The following is a 15,504-nucleotide window of genomic DNA, read 5'->3' on the forward strand; positions in this document are numbered from 1 at the left end:
AGGATGATGCAAAGAATTAGGTTTGTATTACCTATTTGGTTTTGGTGTCCTATTTCGATTTGGATTTTGACTTCTTAGTTGGTTTACTTGGTGGAGAGATTTTGTTAATTACCTATTTGATTAGGATTTAGATCTACTTCCTGTTAGGAATCTTATTGTAACCTAAGTCCTATGCACTATAAATAGGACCTTAGGGTTAGTGTATTTTGATGTGGCTCATTTGTGTAGCAATTTAGTGAGAGTCAATTTGTGAGTTTGTGAGTTAGAGAGCAATTTGGGAGAATCTTCTCCGTTAGTTTTGGGCTCTCTACTCGTTTGGTTTAGGGTTTGTAATTTGTGGGATTTGGGTTGTGAGAGTTTAAATACTCTTTTGTAATCTCTGTTTGTTTAGTGAAATTGCTCGCCGTGCTTTGCTCGTGGACTTAGGCTTTACGCCAAACCACTTAAATCTCTTGTGTTAGTTTGAGATTGCTTGTTTTAGCTTTCACCTACGACGTTGATATTGGTACTTTGTTATAATTCGCTTCCGTTTGCGCATAAAAGTACAATAGAATATAGTTCACCCGGTTACACCCAAGAATCTGCCAAAGTAAGGGCATCTCTTGCCAAGGCCAAGTCTCAATAAAGAATAGGCAAAAGCTTCGAGTGGTATGTATTTTATTCATAAAGGATTAAAAATTGTGATAAGTTGATAACAGTACACGTGTTTGACACTGCATCATTGTTAACTCATCCAGTCATACAGGAAAGCAGAAATAAACTTACAAGCATCCTCTTCCGGGGTAAATTTATGACCAACAAATTCTTCAAGTCATGCAATATAACCCGCAAATCATGGTAGCATCAATCTGAAAGCATGGCAAGATGGAAATACTAACAGACGACTGCTTCCTCCAAAAATGGATTCACTCAGTTCCAACTTCTTGAAATTTGACATGTTCACCATGCACCTCCAGCATACATGTAAACTCTGATATCCTCCGAATTACACTTCGACACCAATGTATCCTTGAAAGGCATAAATTAACGTTCTGAGCGATCCCAACTCATCCTCATTAGTAATGATAGAGAGCACCCAAATGCGTGGCGGAACATACATGCTATACATCTTCAGGCCGACAGTTGCGGTCACATTACTACATCCAATCAGCATCGACCATATGAGATATTGTATCTCATATATGAACCCAACAAATGAAAAAGGCATATACGTCTTAAGCTGAATTAAGAGCACAAGAATTGAATTGAACTACTCCCCATTTACAAAATGCAAAGCATTTAACAAAGTCTTGTAAGTCCTTTCATTCATCATACCAGCATCCTTCCTCTGCAAATCCTCTAGTAGATCAAATGCCTCGACACCTTTCCCATCCCGGCACAATCCTTCCAATAACGTCTTGTAAGTTAACAAATCAGGAGACATAGCATTACTCAACATATCAAGCACAACCTCAATAGCATCATCATACTTCCGTCCCATGGTGAGACTGCAAATCACATTCATACACGTACTACTGCTAGGCACCAACCCTTTTCCTCTCATTTCCTTGTAAAACCCTAAACCCTGAGCTACCCTCCCCTTCTCACACAACCCTTTAGCAATGTAACCATAAGTATAGGTGTTCGGCTCACATCCGTACAACCCCATTTCGCGAAATACCTGCATTGCATCATCAACCTGCAAACACTTGGAATACGCCTTTATGATCATTTTCAACATAAACGTATCCGGTATCACACCGCACGCCTTCATCTGCTTCGCCAAAGACCGCACGGCTCGCAAGTACACATAGCAAACATGCATATTATTAAACCTCCTAAGCAAAGAGTTGAGCAGCAATGCATAAGTTTCCAGATTCGGTTTGCAATTCTCGTAATTCAACATTTTCTTATAAACATCAAAAGCACGATTGAAAAACAGCTTTCTCCCGCAGTAAAATCTAATCATGGAATTGTAAAGGGGCATGCTAATTTCACAGGCGCCGGCGATTACCTCTTCCACCAGGGTTTCGATGTGGCGGTAGCGTCTGCCGTCTGTTAAGAACCTGCTCAACCTGTACAGTGTAGCAAGGAAGATATGGAGTGGAAGAGGTAGAAGACGAGCAAGAAGCTCGTGTGAATTTCAATTAATAATACTCAAAATATTCGTCTGAGGAGCAATGAGGCCATTGCTCCATTTAAGTAGCCTTCCCACTCAGAAATGCCAACTCAACATTCCATTACATAACCAACTCACTAAAGGACAAACCATTTTATTTAATAAACTGAAATTACAACAAAAGGAATAAAATGCATTTCCTAACATCACTCCCTCCTTAAAATCAACCTTGTCCACAAGGTTTCAGAGCTGAAATGCTGGAAATCTGGCATGAAAATCATCACAATCCTCCCAAGTAGCTGTGCTTTCTTCTTGTCCAACCCACTGTACTAACAACTGAACATCTGCCTTGTCTTCCTTCTTGTAAATTCTCCTGGCAATTATTGCCAAAAGAGCATCTGATGGATGAGAATCCCGCATCTGAGCTTCATCTGTCAGTGTTGGCAGAGCTGTTATGGGTGAATCCACATTTCCCATGTGCCTCTTGAGGCATCTGACATGAAAAACAGGATGGATTTTTGTTCCCTCAGGTAGTTTGAGTTTGTACGCAACAGGTCATATTCTCTCCAATACCTCATAAGGACCGTAGTATCGAGGGTGTAGCTTGTGATAAGCATGTGAAGCCAATGTTTGCAACTGATATGGCAGTAACTTGAGATAGACTAAGTCACCAACAGAAAACTCTCTCTCAGTCATTTTCTTGTTTGCATGAACTGCCATTCAATTATGAGCCATTGCTAAGTTAGACCTTAGTATGGTAAGCAACTTATCCCTCTCAATCAACTCTTGTTCCACCGAGTCCATTTTTGCAGTACCTAACTCATAAGAAGTAACATGAGGAGAAGGATACCCATATACCAATTCAAATGGAGTAAATTTTGAAAAAGTATGATAGGAAGTATTATAGTTCCACTCTGCCCATGGTAACCATTTGACCCAATTCTTAGGTTTGTTTCCCATAAAGCACCTCAGATATGTTTCAACACACCTATTCACCACCTCAGTTTGTCCATCACTCTGAGGGTGGTACCCCGAGCTCATGCAAAGTTGTGATCCCTGCAACTTAAAGAACTCATTCCAAAAAGAGCTTAGGAACAACGGATCTCTGTCACTCACAATTGTAGATGGCATTCCATGCAGCTTAAATATGTTATCAACAAACAACTGAGCAACAATCACGACAATATAGGGATGAGCTAAAGCTAAGAAGTGAGCATACTTAGTAAGCCTATCTACTACCACCAAAATGACAGTTTTGCCTTTGCAAGATGGTAATCCCACAATGAAATCCATGCTTATATCAGTCTAAATTTTTTGAGGAATTGGCAAAGGTTGAAGTAAACCAGGAGGAGATAGAGTTTCATACTTGTTTTGTTGGCAAGTATTACACTCTGAGATAAATGTCTTTATGTCGCCCTTCATACCTGGCCAATAAAAACCCATTTTTAGCCTATGATAGGTTTTCAGTACACTTTGGTGCCCTGCTGCAGATGTTGAATGATGCTCAGTTAAAAGCTTAAGCTTCCAAGTGGAATTGGGGCTAATTACTATCCTGGATTTGTACTTGAGTAAGCCATTATCAAGATGATAATTAGCTAACTTAGAACCACTGGCTGTTCCACTCCCCACGGATGTAACCTATGCCCTTTTCTGCTTGATCCAGGCATCTTCTTCATTGTATCTTCTTAATTCATCCAACCACCCAAAATAGGGGTAAGAGATAGCTTGACAACTCATGGATGAATAATTTACCCCATTAGAACACTGAGTGTCATAGTCTGTGACTTGTCTTCGAGAGAGGGCATCAGCAACTACGTTATCAACACCTTTCTTAAAATGAATTTCATAATCGAATCCCATCAATTTGGAAACCCACTTCTGTTGGAATGTTGTATGAGCCCTTTGGTTCAGAAAATATTTCAAGTTGCAGTGATCAATCTTGATTATAAAATGCCTACCCTGAAGATATGACTACCATTTCTTGACAGCATGTACAATTGCAATGAGTTCTCTCTCATAGGTGGAGAGAGCTTGATTCTTAGGTCTTAAGGCTCGACTAGTAAAGGCAATTGGTCTCCCTTGTTGCTGTAGAATTGCACCAATGCCATTATCAGAGGCATCACATTCCAACTCAAATGGCAGTGTAAAATCAGGCAAAGCAAGGACCGGTGGAGAGGTCATAGTATCCTTGAGCTTCTGGAAAGCTACTTCAGCTGCTGGTGTCCACAAAAAATCCATCCTTCATAGTCATATGATAAAGTGGTTGGCAGATTTTGCCAAAGCCAAGCACAAATTTCCTGTAATAACCTGTGAGACCAAGGAAACCTCTCAATTCTTTCATTGTAGTAGGCTTAGGCCAGTCCATGATAGCCTGAATCTTGGAGGGATCAGCCTCGACACCTTTGCTTGATATGACATGGCCCAAATATTCCATTCTACTTTGACCAAAAGCACATTTCTGCTTTTTAACATAAAGTTGGTGCTGCTGTAACTCTTCAAAGGTCATTTTAAGATGTAACAAATGGTTCTCCCAAGTCTTATTGTAGACCAATATGTCATCGAAGAACACAAGGATGAAATGCCGCAAGTGGGGTCTGAATATATCATTCATAAGGCTTTGGAATGTCGCAGGAGCATTAATGAGTCCAAAAGGCATCACTAAGAACTCATAATGACCTTCATGGGTTCTGAACGCAGTTTTTTCAATGTCTTGAGGATGCATCAATAGTTGATGATAACCGGACCTTAAATCAAGCTTAGAGAAAAACCGAGCACCATGTAGTTCATCTAAGAGATCATCAATCAGAGGAATATGGTACTTATCCTTGATTGTTATGGCATTAAGCTCCCTGTAATCCATACACATTCTCCAGGTTCCTTCTTTTTTCTTCACAAGGAGAACTGGACAAGAGAAAGGAATATGGCTTGGTCAGATAAAACCTGCCTTAAATAGTTCTTGAACTGCTTTCTCAATCTCAGTCTTTTGCAAGAGACCATAATGGTAGGGTTGGATATTAGGGGGCTTAGAACCAGGAATGAAGGGAATTTGATGATTGTGAACCCTATTAGGTGGTAGCTCAGTAGGTAAGACAAAAATGGTGTCAAACTGCCCCAACACTTCTTGTAGTTGCTTAAGTTGCAAGGGGTTTAAATCATAAGCTTCAACCATTTTATCTTCAATGGAGTAAAGGAACAAGCCCAAATTAGAGTTGAAAATCTCTTTGTCAAGCTGTTGAAGAGTCACCTCTTGAATCAGTGGAGCATGTGTGTCACTATGAATGAGTTTATACTGAGAACCATTCTTGGCAAATTCCATAGTTAGTAGCTGGAAATCCCAAAGAACCGGGCTAACTGAGGAAAGCCATTGGACCCCTAATTCTATGTCACACCCTCCTAATGGCAAGGAGTATAGATCCACACCACATTCATAACCCCCAATGGATAAAGCAGCATCAGTGCAGCAACCTGAACTACTAACCTTACCCCTATCTGCAATCATCACTTCAAATGGTTTAGTGGGTTGAGTGTGCCAATCAAATTTCTTAAGGAGTCTAGAATCCATAAAGTTATGGGTGCTTCCAGAATCTAAGAGCACTGTGACTTGTTGACCATTCACTGAACCGATTACTTTCATTGTTTTCACAGTGGTCCTAGCAAGTGTGCCATAAAACGCACATTCACTAAGTTCCATTTGTAAAAATTCAGGTGGAGGTTCTTCTAATAGTGGGGTGGTGATCTCCTCTTCAGGGTAAGCTAGATCAAGCATGAGGAGTTGCTTATTAGCACAATTATGTCCCGTGCGCCACTTTTCATCACAAAACCAGCACTCACCCTTCTCCCTTTTGCGCTGAATTTCCATAGGAGTTAACCTATTCACAGTGAAATTAGAAGGTTTAACACTAGGAGTGATGGGTGGTGTAGCAAAGGTGTGTAACACATGAGGCTGTGGAAAAGGCTTAGTATAGCCACTCTTCAAATCACACAATTTAGCATCAAGTTGTAAGGCAATTGAAATGGCATCATGCACATTAGAAGGGCGTAGAAGCTTAACATCATATTTAAGTTCACGTTTCAATCCACCCAAGAAACAATTCTTTAACAATATAGGCCCTAAATCATGGGTTCTATTTGCCAAACGCCTAAATTCAGTGATGTAATCTTTGAGAGTACCTGATTGTTTCAATTTGAAGAGCGCTTCGGCACTGTCTTCAAACTCAGAGGGCCCAAATTCTTTGCAAAATGCGTGTGTGAAATCCCCCCACTGAGGAGTGGTGCGCAAGCAATCGTGCCATCGAAACCACTGGAGTGCCTCTCCTTCCAAGTGAAACGAGACTGTTAAGACCTTCTGAAGCTCAGGAATGGAATAGTAGGTGAAAAACTGTTCCGATTTATAAATCCAAGCAAGTGGGTCTTCACCCGGAGTGAATCGGGGAAAATCGATGCAAGGTTGCCAGTTATGGCGAGGCCGATGAGGATCAAGGTCGCCGGAATCAGGAGGATCGGCGATGAGTGGTTAGGGAGGAGGATCGGTATTAGAAGTGGAACTGCCGGTCCCACAAGCACACGCTTGCTCCCGACGAAATTGTTCGAAGAACATCGCCATTTTGAAATCGATGGAGTCAGAGAATGCAGCAACAGAAGATTCCAAAGCAGCAACTCGAGCGTCCATGTGAGATAATCGAGTGTTTAGATTGGTGCGGGGCATACAAAGAGGGATCCAAGATCAAAATTGGGTGATACCAATGTTAAGAACCTGCTCAACCTGTACAGTGTAGCAAGCAAGAAATGGAGTGGAAGAGGTAGAAGACGAGCAAGAAGCTCGTGTGAATTTCAATTAATAATACTCAAAATATTCATCTGAGGAGCAATGAGGCCATTGCTCTATTAAAGTAGCCTTCCCACTCAGAAATGCCAACTCAGCATTCCATTACATAACCAACTCACTAAAGGACAAACCCTTTTATTTAATAAACTAAAATTACAACAAAAGGAATAAAATGCATTTCCTAACACCGTCGAGCAAGATTCTGATCATGGTGAGGTAATTGGCGTGGTTATGCTTGTAGTTCCGCTGCTTGGAGGTCCACCAGAAAATGTCGAGGGCGAGATCTGGGTCCGATTGGGCTTTCAGTGCTTCGTTCACTTCGGGTGCCCTGAACCCGGGTTTGAGCTTCTGAACCCATGTCTCGAATTGTTTTTCTAGCGGGGTTCGGGTTCGGAGCGGGTTTTGTTGGGATAAGGTTTCCGGTGGGTGAGGAGGAAAATAGGCGATGGTTGAGATAGAGTGACGGGAGGGAGGACGGAAAAGACAGGTGGCTGTGAACGTGGTGATAGGGGATAGGTGGGAGTGGAGGAGAGTGAGCATTGGGGTTTCTGATAGTGGCGGTGATGCCGTTGAGAAGGCGGCGTAAAGTCACCGTCATTGTCATATAGTGAGGGAGGGAGAGTGTAATGGCGGGGAGTATTCAGTGAGGTGGGAAACAAGGACCAGCTACTGGGTTGGAAAGAGTGATGTTGGTCTGGGCCAATATAATTGGAGGAGTATTGGGTTGGGTTCAATTGGACTTAGGGTCAAATTATTGACTTGGAGTTGAACCGGGCCGGTTGGTTGTAACCCGAGGTCCGAAGGGCTTGGCCCTATAGGGTTGAGACGACTTAGGGGTGGTTTGGGAGTGAGGTGCTTAAAAAAAAAAAGTACCCATGAAAAAAGCTGTGAGGGTTTTAGGTGTTTGGTAAACTGAAAAAAAAAGCTTATTTTGGAAGCTACTATGAGAATAAGCTGAAATCAAAGGAAAAAGCTGAAGCTGCTATTTGCAGCTTTGGAAAACTGATTTTTTTTCAAAGCACACGGAGCTACAGTACTCCTTTAATGAAAAGACCCACTATCAGACTGCTTTTTTTTTTTTCCAAAAGCACTTTTACAAAAAAGTTTACCAAACACTCTACTAATTTATTTCATAGCCGCTTATTCTCACAGCACAACCACTTATTCTCACAGCAGTTTTTTTTCAAAGCACAGCAATACCAAACCAGCCCTTAGTACTGGTTTGGTACTAAGGTTGTGCATATCAAAAAAATCTGAGCTAAAAAATGTATTTGGTAAACACTTAAAAACATCTTATTTTCACAGTTTTGGGTGAAAAAAAAACTGAAAATGTGAAGTAGCAAAAATGAGCTTATTCTCACAGCACAGCAGAATCAATTTTTTTTTTTCAAAGCATAGAAGTACAAAACCAGCCCTTAATCAGTTAACTTGGAGTTAGATATCCACTAGCCTAATGTCGAGAAATATTTCCATTCTCAATATTGAAAGAACTTATAGGTCTAATTATACAATAATTTTGTATTATTAGCCCGTTTAATAATTCTTGAGTTTAATATATTTTTTTCATATATTACTACCAGTCTTAATTATTGTAGTAATTCTCTTAAAGAAATACATTTGGAGCTTAGAGATGAGGACAAAACCGAAAGGGTTGTTCAATAAAAAAGTAGTCTTCATGCCATATTGGAGACCACATAATCGATTGGATTGTGATGTGTTTAACGAGAAGATAGACTTCAGGGTGGTGATGGGATTTGCACATGATGGTGTCCAGATTATGAGGGGATAAAATCTCAGCAGCATGGTGGACTTCTACAGCTCGGCAAACTTTGACATCAAGAAATTTATTCCTATAAATACGAGAGGATTGACAACATAGAGAAGGCCAACAACATAATGCACAAATCAACATTCTATTCGAAAACTCTCAAACTTTTGAGAAAAACATAAACGGCTCACTGACCCTAACCCAAATTCAATCTGGTTAGATAGGTTTGGGTTGGCATCCAACGGATGGCGGCTGTCTAGTTATACAGGTTTTCCAGAAATAACCAGCAAATGCAACTGTCTGGTTATACGACGTTAGAGTTGTAGAATTAGTTTGGCTTAGGAGTTTTGGTTGTTTTGTTAGACAGGAAGTCTCTCAAGTTAGATTGATTATTTATTTCAAGTCTCTGTTGACGAAAGAGTCAAACGAGGTCACTTCATCAACTTTCTTGGTGAAGTGAGGTATTACCCAGGTTACATCAGTTTTCAGCACACAGGCAACCAAATCATTGTTGAATTCACAATAATAGTCATAACCTTGTATTCAGATTATAGAACCCAAAGCCGAAAGTGTTCCTTCATTGCCTGAAGTTTCTCAATTCAGGAGTCAATAACGTGTATTACCAAACCACCACACTTAAAGATATTCGCCAGACTGAGCTCGATAGCGAATTGGCAAGCCCACATCAGCAAACAAGTCATCAAATGACGTAGTTAACTTCTAATTGCTTCGATCTAAGTGCTACATAGGCTATAAAAATTTTAGGACCAACAAGCTCAGATTGTTTTGTCTTATTAATCAAATAAATTTGGACTAGGAGTGTTTAGAGGCAGAATTTAGGTGTTCTTAAAGTTACCTTACTAGACCAGTTAGGTTGGACAATGGTCTATGATATACCCTAAAAATATGCCTCTAGTATGGTAATATTTTTTCTTATTACAACCTTATATTAAGTGTGATGGGAATTTGAGCTAAGTCACGCACTGGATCGGCGTTTACAGAAGTAGAAATCTTTCACTAACAACTTGGATAAAAAGAATGTCATTATATGGGAGTACCAAAACTTATAACATAAAATTAGATATTTGACTGCTATAGTACATTCGGTTACAAATCCAATGCCCAATATCGCCGTACGGGTAACATGTTCCGCATTCCCAACGCTTTGTCCCACTTTTCTCACCAACGCTATCCGTCTTTTCTAAAACAATATCTTTGATTATTTTATGTGTGTTTACCAGTCCATTGGAACCCTAAAAATTAAGTAGTAATTGGACATTGGTGACCTAAACGAGGACTCAGGGGCATTCTTCTTTTGGGTAATAGGGAAAGTATAAAAAGAAAAATAACAAGAGTTAAAAAGAGTTCAATGATATTTCATTTTATTTGTAAGTGAGAAGTTTTAGATTCGATCATTGTTAAAGGTAAGTTTGAACAACATTATTGCTAACCCATTATAAAACTAAGTTCAATCTCCTTCCTTTCAGTATAGATAATATTGCTTGTTTAAGAAAAAGTTTTTTTTTTGGTCCAAAACACATTAAAATGGAACGTATTGATGGACTTGGGTTCGCTTTTCTTAATTCTTTATGTCAATTATTCTATTTCAACACTCAAAATTTATATACTTGCAAATTCTTAAATAGAAATGTGTCTTATATCATATAGGAGACTCACATAATTAGATTGTATGTCAAAAAATGTGTTAAGTTTCTGGTATTACTTTTCTTCCATTGACTAGCTATCTTGAATTTTTGAGACATAATAGGAAAAAAACTTAGGTGTAATTGGAGATTTTTTTTCCTACTATCTCTAAATAACAGGATACGAAAATAGTTTTGCTAACGATATCCACACATTAGGTAAGACTATGTAGAACTGGATGAGACTGAAATATAACAGCACTATGTAGATGGGGAACAACTTTCGTAGGCAGGGCCACTCCTCTTGCCCCGCGCTCTCTCACTCTCACAAACACACAATCTTGATTAATTGCCTCACCCATAATTATTCTCTCGACATTTCACCGTTATAAACGACAAAGTACTTACATGAAACATGTTTACCGTCTTTTGAGATTCAATCTATTTATATTTTACTTTGTTTTTGCTTTAAATTTGTCATGTAAAGCTCGATCTTATAATACATTATCACGTATAAATTTATTTCCACAAAATAAGGTATTGCTAAACTCATTTCTTGTATAAATTTTTCTTCATAGGCAGATGCTGGAAATTTACCTATGTGCAACAAGAAGGCCTCTGTGCTGGAAGTTTATGAAGATGCCGACACTCAAATGTACTTTTCGTCGGTATCTAATTAGACCCTTTCCTCCACCTTCGTGGAAACCAAGCAAACAAGCAAAGCCTCATTAGCTTGATATTAAACCCCTGAAACAGTAACACAGACAGGCCCCGCTGTTTCCTTCTCTCTGCTCTAAATATCTCAACTTTTCTTGCCCAATATGGTAACTCCAACCATCTGATCTGATCTGATATTCCGTCTCCCTACTCTCTCTCTCTCTCTCTCTCTCTCTCTCTCTCTCTCTCTCTCTCTTTTCTCTCCACCTTTTCCCTCTTTCCTTTTCTTTTTTTTCAATAAAGTTATATTCCCAATGCTCTCTCAATCCTCGAAAAACCTGCAACATCTCATATCCCTTTAAATACAGTGGTCCAATGGCAGCAGCAGCAGCTCAGTGCTCCAGTTCCTTCATTTTATATTTTTATATTTTTATATCTGATTTTTCCTCAAATATCAAATCTTTGAGCTCCAAAAGTCACACATTCAGAATGTTTCTCTCTTTTTATTCTGGTAGCTCAAAACCTACAAAAATGGAGCTGGGTCTTCTTCCCGTGCTCATCCTCTGCCTCTCCGCTTCCATTTCCAGTGAGTTTCTTCCCTAAATCTCAAAAATGGTGACATGGGTTTTGTTAATTGGTGTTTTTCTCTAAACCCGTTTGATTTTTTCAGGTGCGGAGCTCGTCGCCAAGGTGGGTGTGAACTACGGCCAGCTGGGCAACAACCTCCCCCCTCCGTCGCAGTCGGTGAAGCTCATCCAATCCCTCAATGCGAAGCGCGTCAAGCTCTACGACGCCAACCCCAAAATCCTCGCCGCCCTTCGCAACACTGACCTCCAGGTCTCCATCATGGTCCCCAACGAGCTCATCAGCAACATCTCCTCCAATCAAACTCTCGCCGATCAATGGGTCCGCACCAACGTCGTACCCTTCTACCCGGACACCCTGATTCGGTACCTCCTCGTGGGAAACGAAATCCTCAGCCAACCCAATAAGCAAATCTGGTTCAATCTCGTACCCGCAATGCGGAAAATCAAAGCTGCTCTAAAGACCCACCGGATTACAAAGGTGAAAGTCGGAACCCCATTGGCCATGGACGTCCTCGAATCGTCGTTTCCGCCTTCGAACGGCACGTTTCGGTCTGATATTTCGGGTTCGGTCATCAAACCCATGTTGAAATTCATCAACAAAACCAAGTCTTTCTTCTTCGTCGACTTGTACACGTATTTCCCCTGGTCCTCCGACCCGACCCACATCGATTTGGGCTACGCTCTCTTAGAATCCAAGAACATTACGGTCACCGACCCGGCTTCCGGCTTAACCTACCACAATCTCTTCGACCAAATGGTGGACGCTTTGATTTTCGCAATGAAAAGACTCGGGTACCCGGATACCCGCATTTGGATAGCCGAAACTGGTTGGCCCAGCGGCGGCGACTATGACCAGATTGGCGCTAACATCCGCAACGCCGCCACTTACAACCGAAACGTAGTAAAAAAATTCAACGCCAAACCACCGGTGGGGACGCCGGCCCGACCTGGTGCAGTGCTCCCGAGCTTCGTCTTTGCTCTATTCAACGAGAACACCAAACCGGGTCCCAGCACGGAGCGGAATTTCGGGTTTCTATACCCAAACGGGTCGAATGTGTACCCTATTGACTTAAGCGGGAAGACGCCCGAGTCGGAGTACGCGCCGTTGCCGGTGGCGACGAATAACGAGCCGTATAAGGGGCCGATTTGGTGCATGGTGGCGAAGGGAGCCAATCAGAGCGCGGTGGCGTCGGCGCTATCGTACGCCTGCTCGCAGGGGAATAAAACTTGTGATCCGATTCAACCCGGAGGAAAGTGCTTTAAACCGGATTCGTTGGCTTGGCACGCGAGCTATGCGTTTAGCGCGTATTGGTCTCAGTTTAGGAAGGCTGGTGGGAGTTGTTACTTTGGCGGGCTCGCTACTCAAACCATCAAGGATCCAAGTAAGTATAATTTAAATTACGGGAAGGGAGTTCCAACTTGTGTGCATAGAGGAGCATACCTTCTGCGGGATTGTTGTAGGATGTGAGTGGTCAATTGACTGCATTGTACCAATCAACCGGCCACTCACATATCGGAAAATGCAAATTTTAGGGCATATTGTTCAAGTAAGTCCTTTCAGGTGCAATTGTGTTATGCTTCTTCTTACGCGTATTCTCCTTCTCCGTTTCAGGTTACGGATCCTGCAAGTTCCCCGGTGCCAAACTATGAGCGACGAAGGATACAATGGCACCATGACGGTCTCTTTTCCGTGAATAAGCTGAATTTTTTTTTCTTGGGACAGTTGTTTTCGGTCCCCCCCTTCATTCTTGTGATCTAATCTACTCAAGATTTAGATGATTCATAGAGCGTACCATTTAGTTCTTCCCAAAGCTGTGACCTTTCAGTTAAGTAGAAGTTTTAGATCAAAAAATGGTCACCCAAGTGTGCCACATTTGGGTTCTTTTCCGTCCAACGGCTATATTTCTGTTCCTACTGTGACCGTTCTTCTATTTCCTTGTACATTCCCTTGGCATTCTTAGTATTATCGCAATTTCCTACTTTACCATTTTTTACACTTTTTGTTTGCGCTCGTTTGCGCATGGTTCTAGTGCTTGTCATGCAATGTTCTCAGCGAGCGAGAACCCATCGTAAAGAGAGAATCTGCGCTATAACTCGGATGTATTTCGTTTGTGTTTACAAGGCTACCAATGTCGCCTTACTCGCATGACTAGTGTTTTAGACACACGATAGAACTGTAGTGACACTGACAACACATTGTCTTTGTTGCAACCGAGTCTCATCATAATTTTGTGGGATAATACTCTTATTCTATATACTCATAATCCAATTATATTTTAACACATGTTTTACTGTTTAGCAAACAATAACGAATATGTTTTTTTGTTTTTCGTTTTTGGACTTTAAAAAGTGAGTACTACTTGACCTAAATATTATGCAATTCTACATTAATATTCCAAATTCAATAAGCATCGTTATATGCAAAAATTAAAACACATAACCTATATTACAACGTGAAAAACTTAAAACATGTCAAAATGCATTGTTGATTTGAGACAGACGCTATTAGTGTAGCGTGCTCGGTCTTTATGTATGTTTCTTCCCAACATGATAGCACATCATGAATGCTCACCGAAAGTGTGTTTCTGCTGCTGCATTGAGTGGACTTCAATTATGTTATTTGCCATTTCAAATCCAATGTCCCTTTGACTGCTATTTGGATTATCACATTGGAATTCATTCGGTGATGACGTAACATTATGATCACCACTTGATCATCGCTTAATACATTTTGATTAGCATTAACCTTTAGATAATTAAATTAAAAAAAGTAAACCATCTAGGGGTGGAAACTTGTTTTCCTTTTTGGAGCCTATGTTGAATGCCTTCACTACATGGGCTAAATCCTTTTTCCTTGTCTTGCTGGGCCTTTAAGTACACAAAATAGTTTTACAGACTCCAGCTTTCATAAACAAATTCCGTAGAATAAGTCGCAACAAGACTACAAGAGAGATTCTGCCCTCATATCAAAATCGGAAAATATTATCCCGACAACATCCGTGATTATGTTTGTTTAAAAAAAATTAAAACCCTCTTAGCAAAAAATCGAATCGATGGCTAGAATGTCACTTTAAATACGAATTCGTAAGACAAACCTATATGAAATGTTATGCTTTAGTCATAGATGTCCGTGGTCACTACATTACAGGAAGTAGGATATTTTTTCTTTCAGTTTTCAATAAGGTTTGTTATACAATACACATATTACAGCCCAAAGGTTTTCTGAAAGGTCCTTATTCTAGTTATAGAATATAAACAAAGTACGTGAGAGTTGCTACATAAATATACAAATGTTTTCCCACAATCTTCATCCATCTAAATCACTTCCTTTATCGTCATTAACCCTTGTGATTATGACACTAATCATGACCACCGCGACACCGAAGAATTCTTGAGCAACCTCGGTTATAGGGGTTTGCGTGGACCTTTGGATTCATGGTAACAACCTGGATGTGGCCCGCCTGGTCTTCTGCATCGGTCGAGGACTCCGGGGTCAATGCGGTTCCTTTCACCCTTGACTTCGGAGTTTAGCACCACCATGCTAACGAGGAGCAAGCAGAGGATGAATGATTTCATGTTTGAAATGCCCATGAATATTATTCGTAAATGTATCTCTAATAGTTTGTATTTGAATGTTCACTATTGGCAGAAGACTGTCAATTTATATGCGTTTTCGCCATGGTTGAGTTAGAAACAAATTTTAATATCATTGAAATAACAATATAACTACAAATCTGCAACAATCAGCGTCATATACAATCAAATTCCATGAAACAAATTTCAATCAAATCCCAAAAAATTAAATTTCAATCAAATTCCATCAAGTGCAATTCCATTTACAAATGTATTGATGCACAAAATCAGTGAGGACTTTGGTACAAAAGTGTTAAGTTTGTGACCTTCGCTAGATTGCTCCGGTCACTAGT

General features: G+C 40.5%; 2 protein-coding genes across 2 annotated transcripts; one reads left to right on the forward strand and one right to left on the reverse strand.

Moving 5' to 3' along the window:
* Positions 1-1,249: 1,249 nt before the first annotated feature.
* LOC126622066 (pentatricopeptide repeat-containing protein At3g25210, mitochondrial-like) lies at positions 1,250-7,521 on the reverse strand. Its single transcript, XM_050290722.1, has 3 exons — positions 7,371-7,521; positions 7,112-7,327; positions 1,250-2,034 (listed from the first exon to the last, which is right to left on the reverse strand). The coding sequence occupies exons 1-3, from the start codon at positions 7,519-7,521 to the stop codon at positions 1,250-1,252; spliced, it is 1,152 nt and encodes a 383-aa protein (XP_050146679.1).
* Positions 7,522-11,025: 3,504 nt separating this feature from the next.
* Positions 11,026-13,557, forward strand: LOC126622064 (probable glucan endo-1,3-beta-glucosidase A6). Its single transcript, XM_050290720.1, has 3 exons — positions 11,026-11,577; positions 11,662-12,960; positions 13,191-13,557. Exons 1-3 carry the CDS (start codon positions 11,367-11,369, stop codon positions 13,226-13,228), a joined length of 1,548 nt encoding a protein of 515 aa, XP_050146677.1. The 5' UTR covers positions 11,026-11,366; the 3' UTR covers positions 13,229-13,557.
* The last annotated feature ends 1,947 nt before the right edge of the window (positions 13,558-15,504 follow it).

The sequence above is a fragment of the Malus sylvestris genome, chromosome 5, assembly GCF_916048215.2.
Source record: "Malus sylvestris chromosome 5, drMalSylv7.2, whole genome shotgun sequence".
Classification (NCBI taxonomy): domain Eukaryota; kingdom Viridiplantae; phylum Streptophyta; class Magnoliopsida; order Rosales; family Rosaceae; genus Malus; species Malus sylvestris.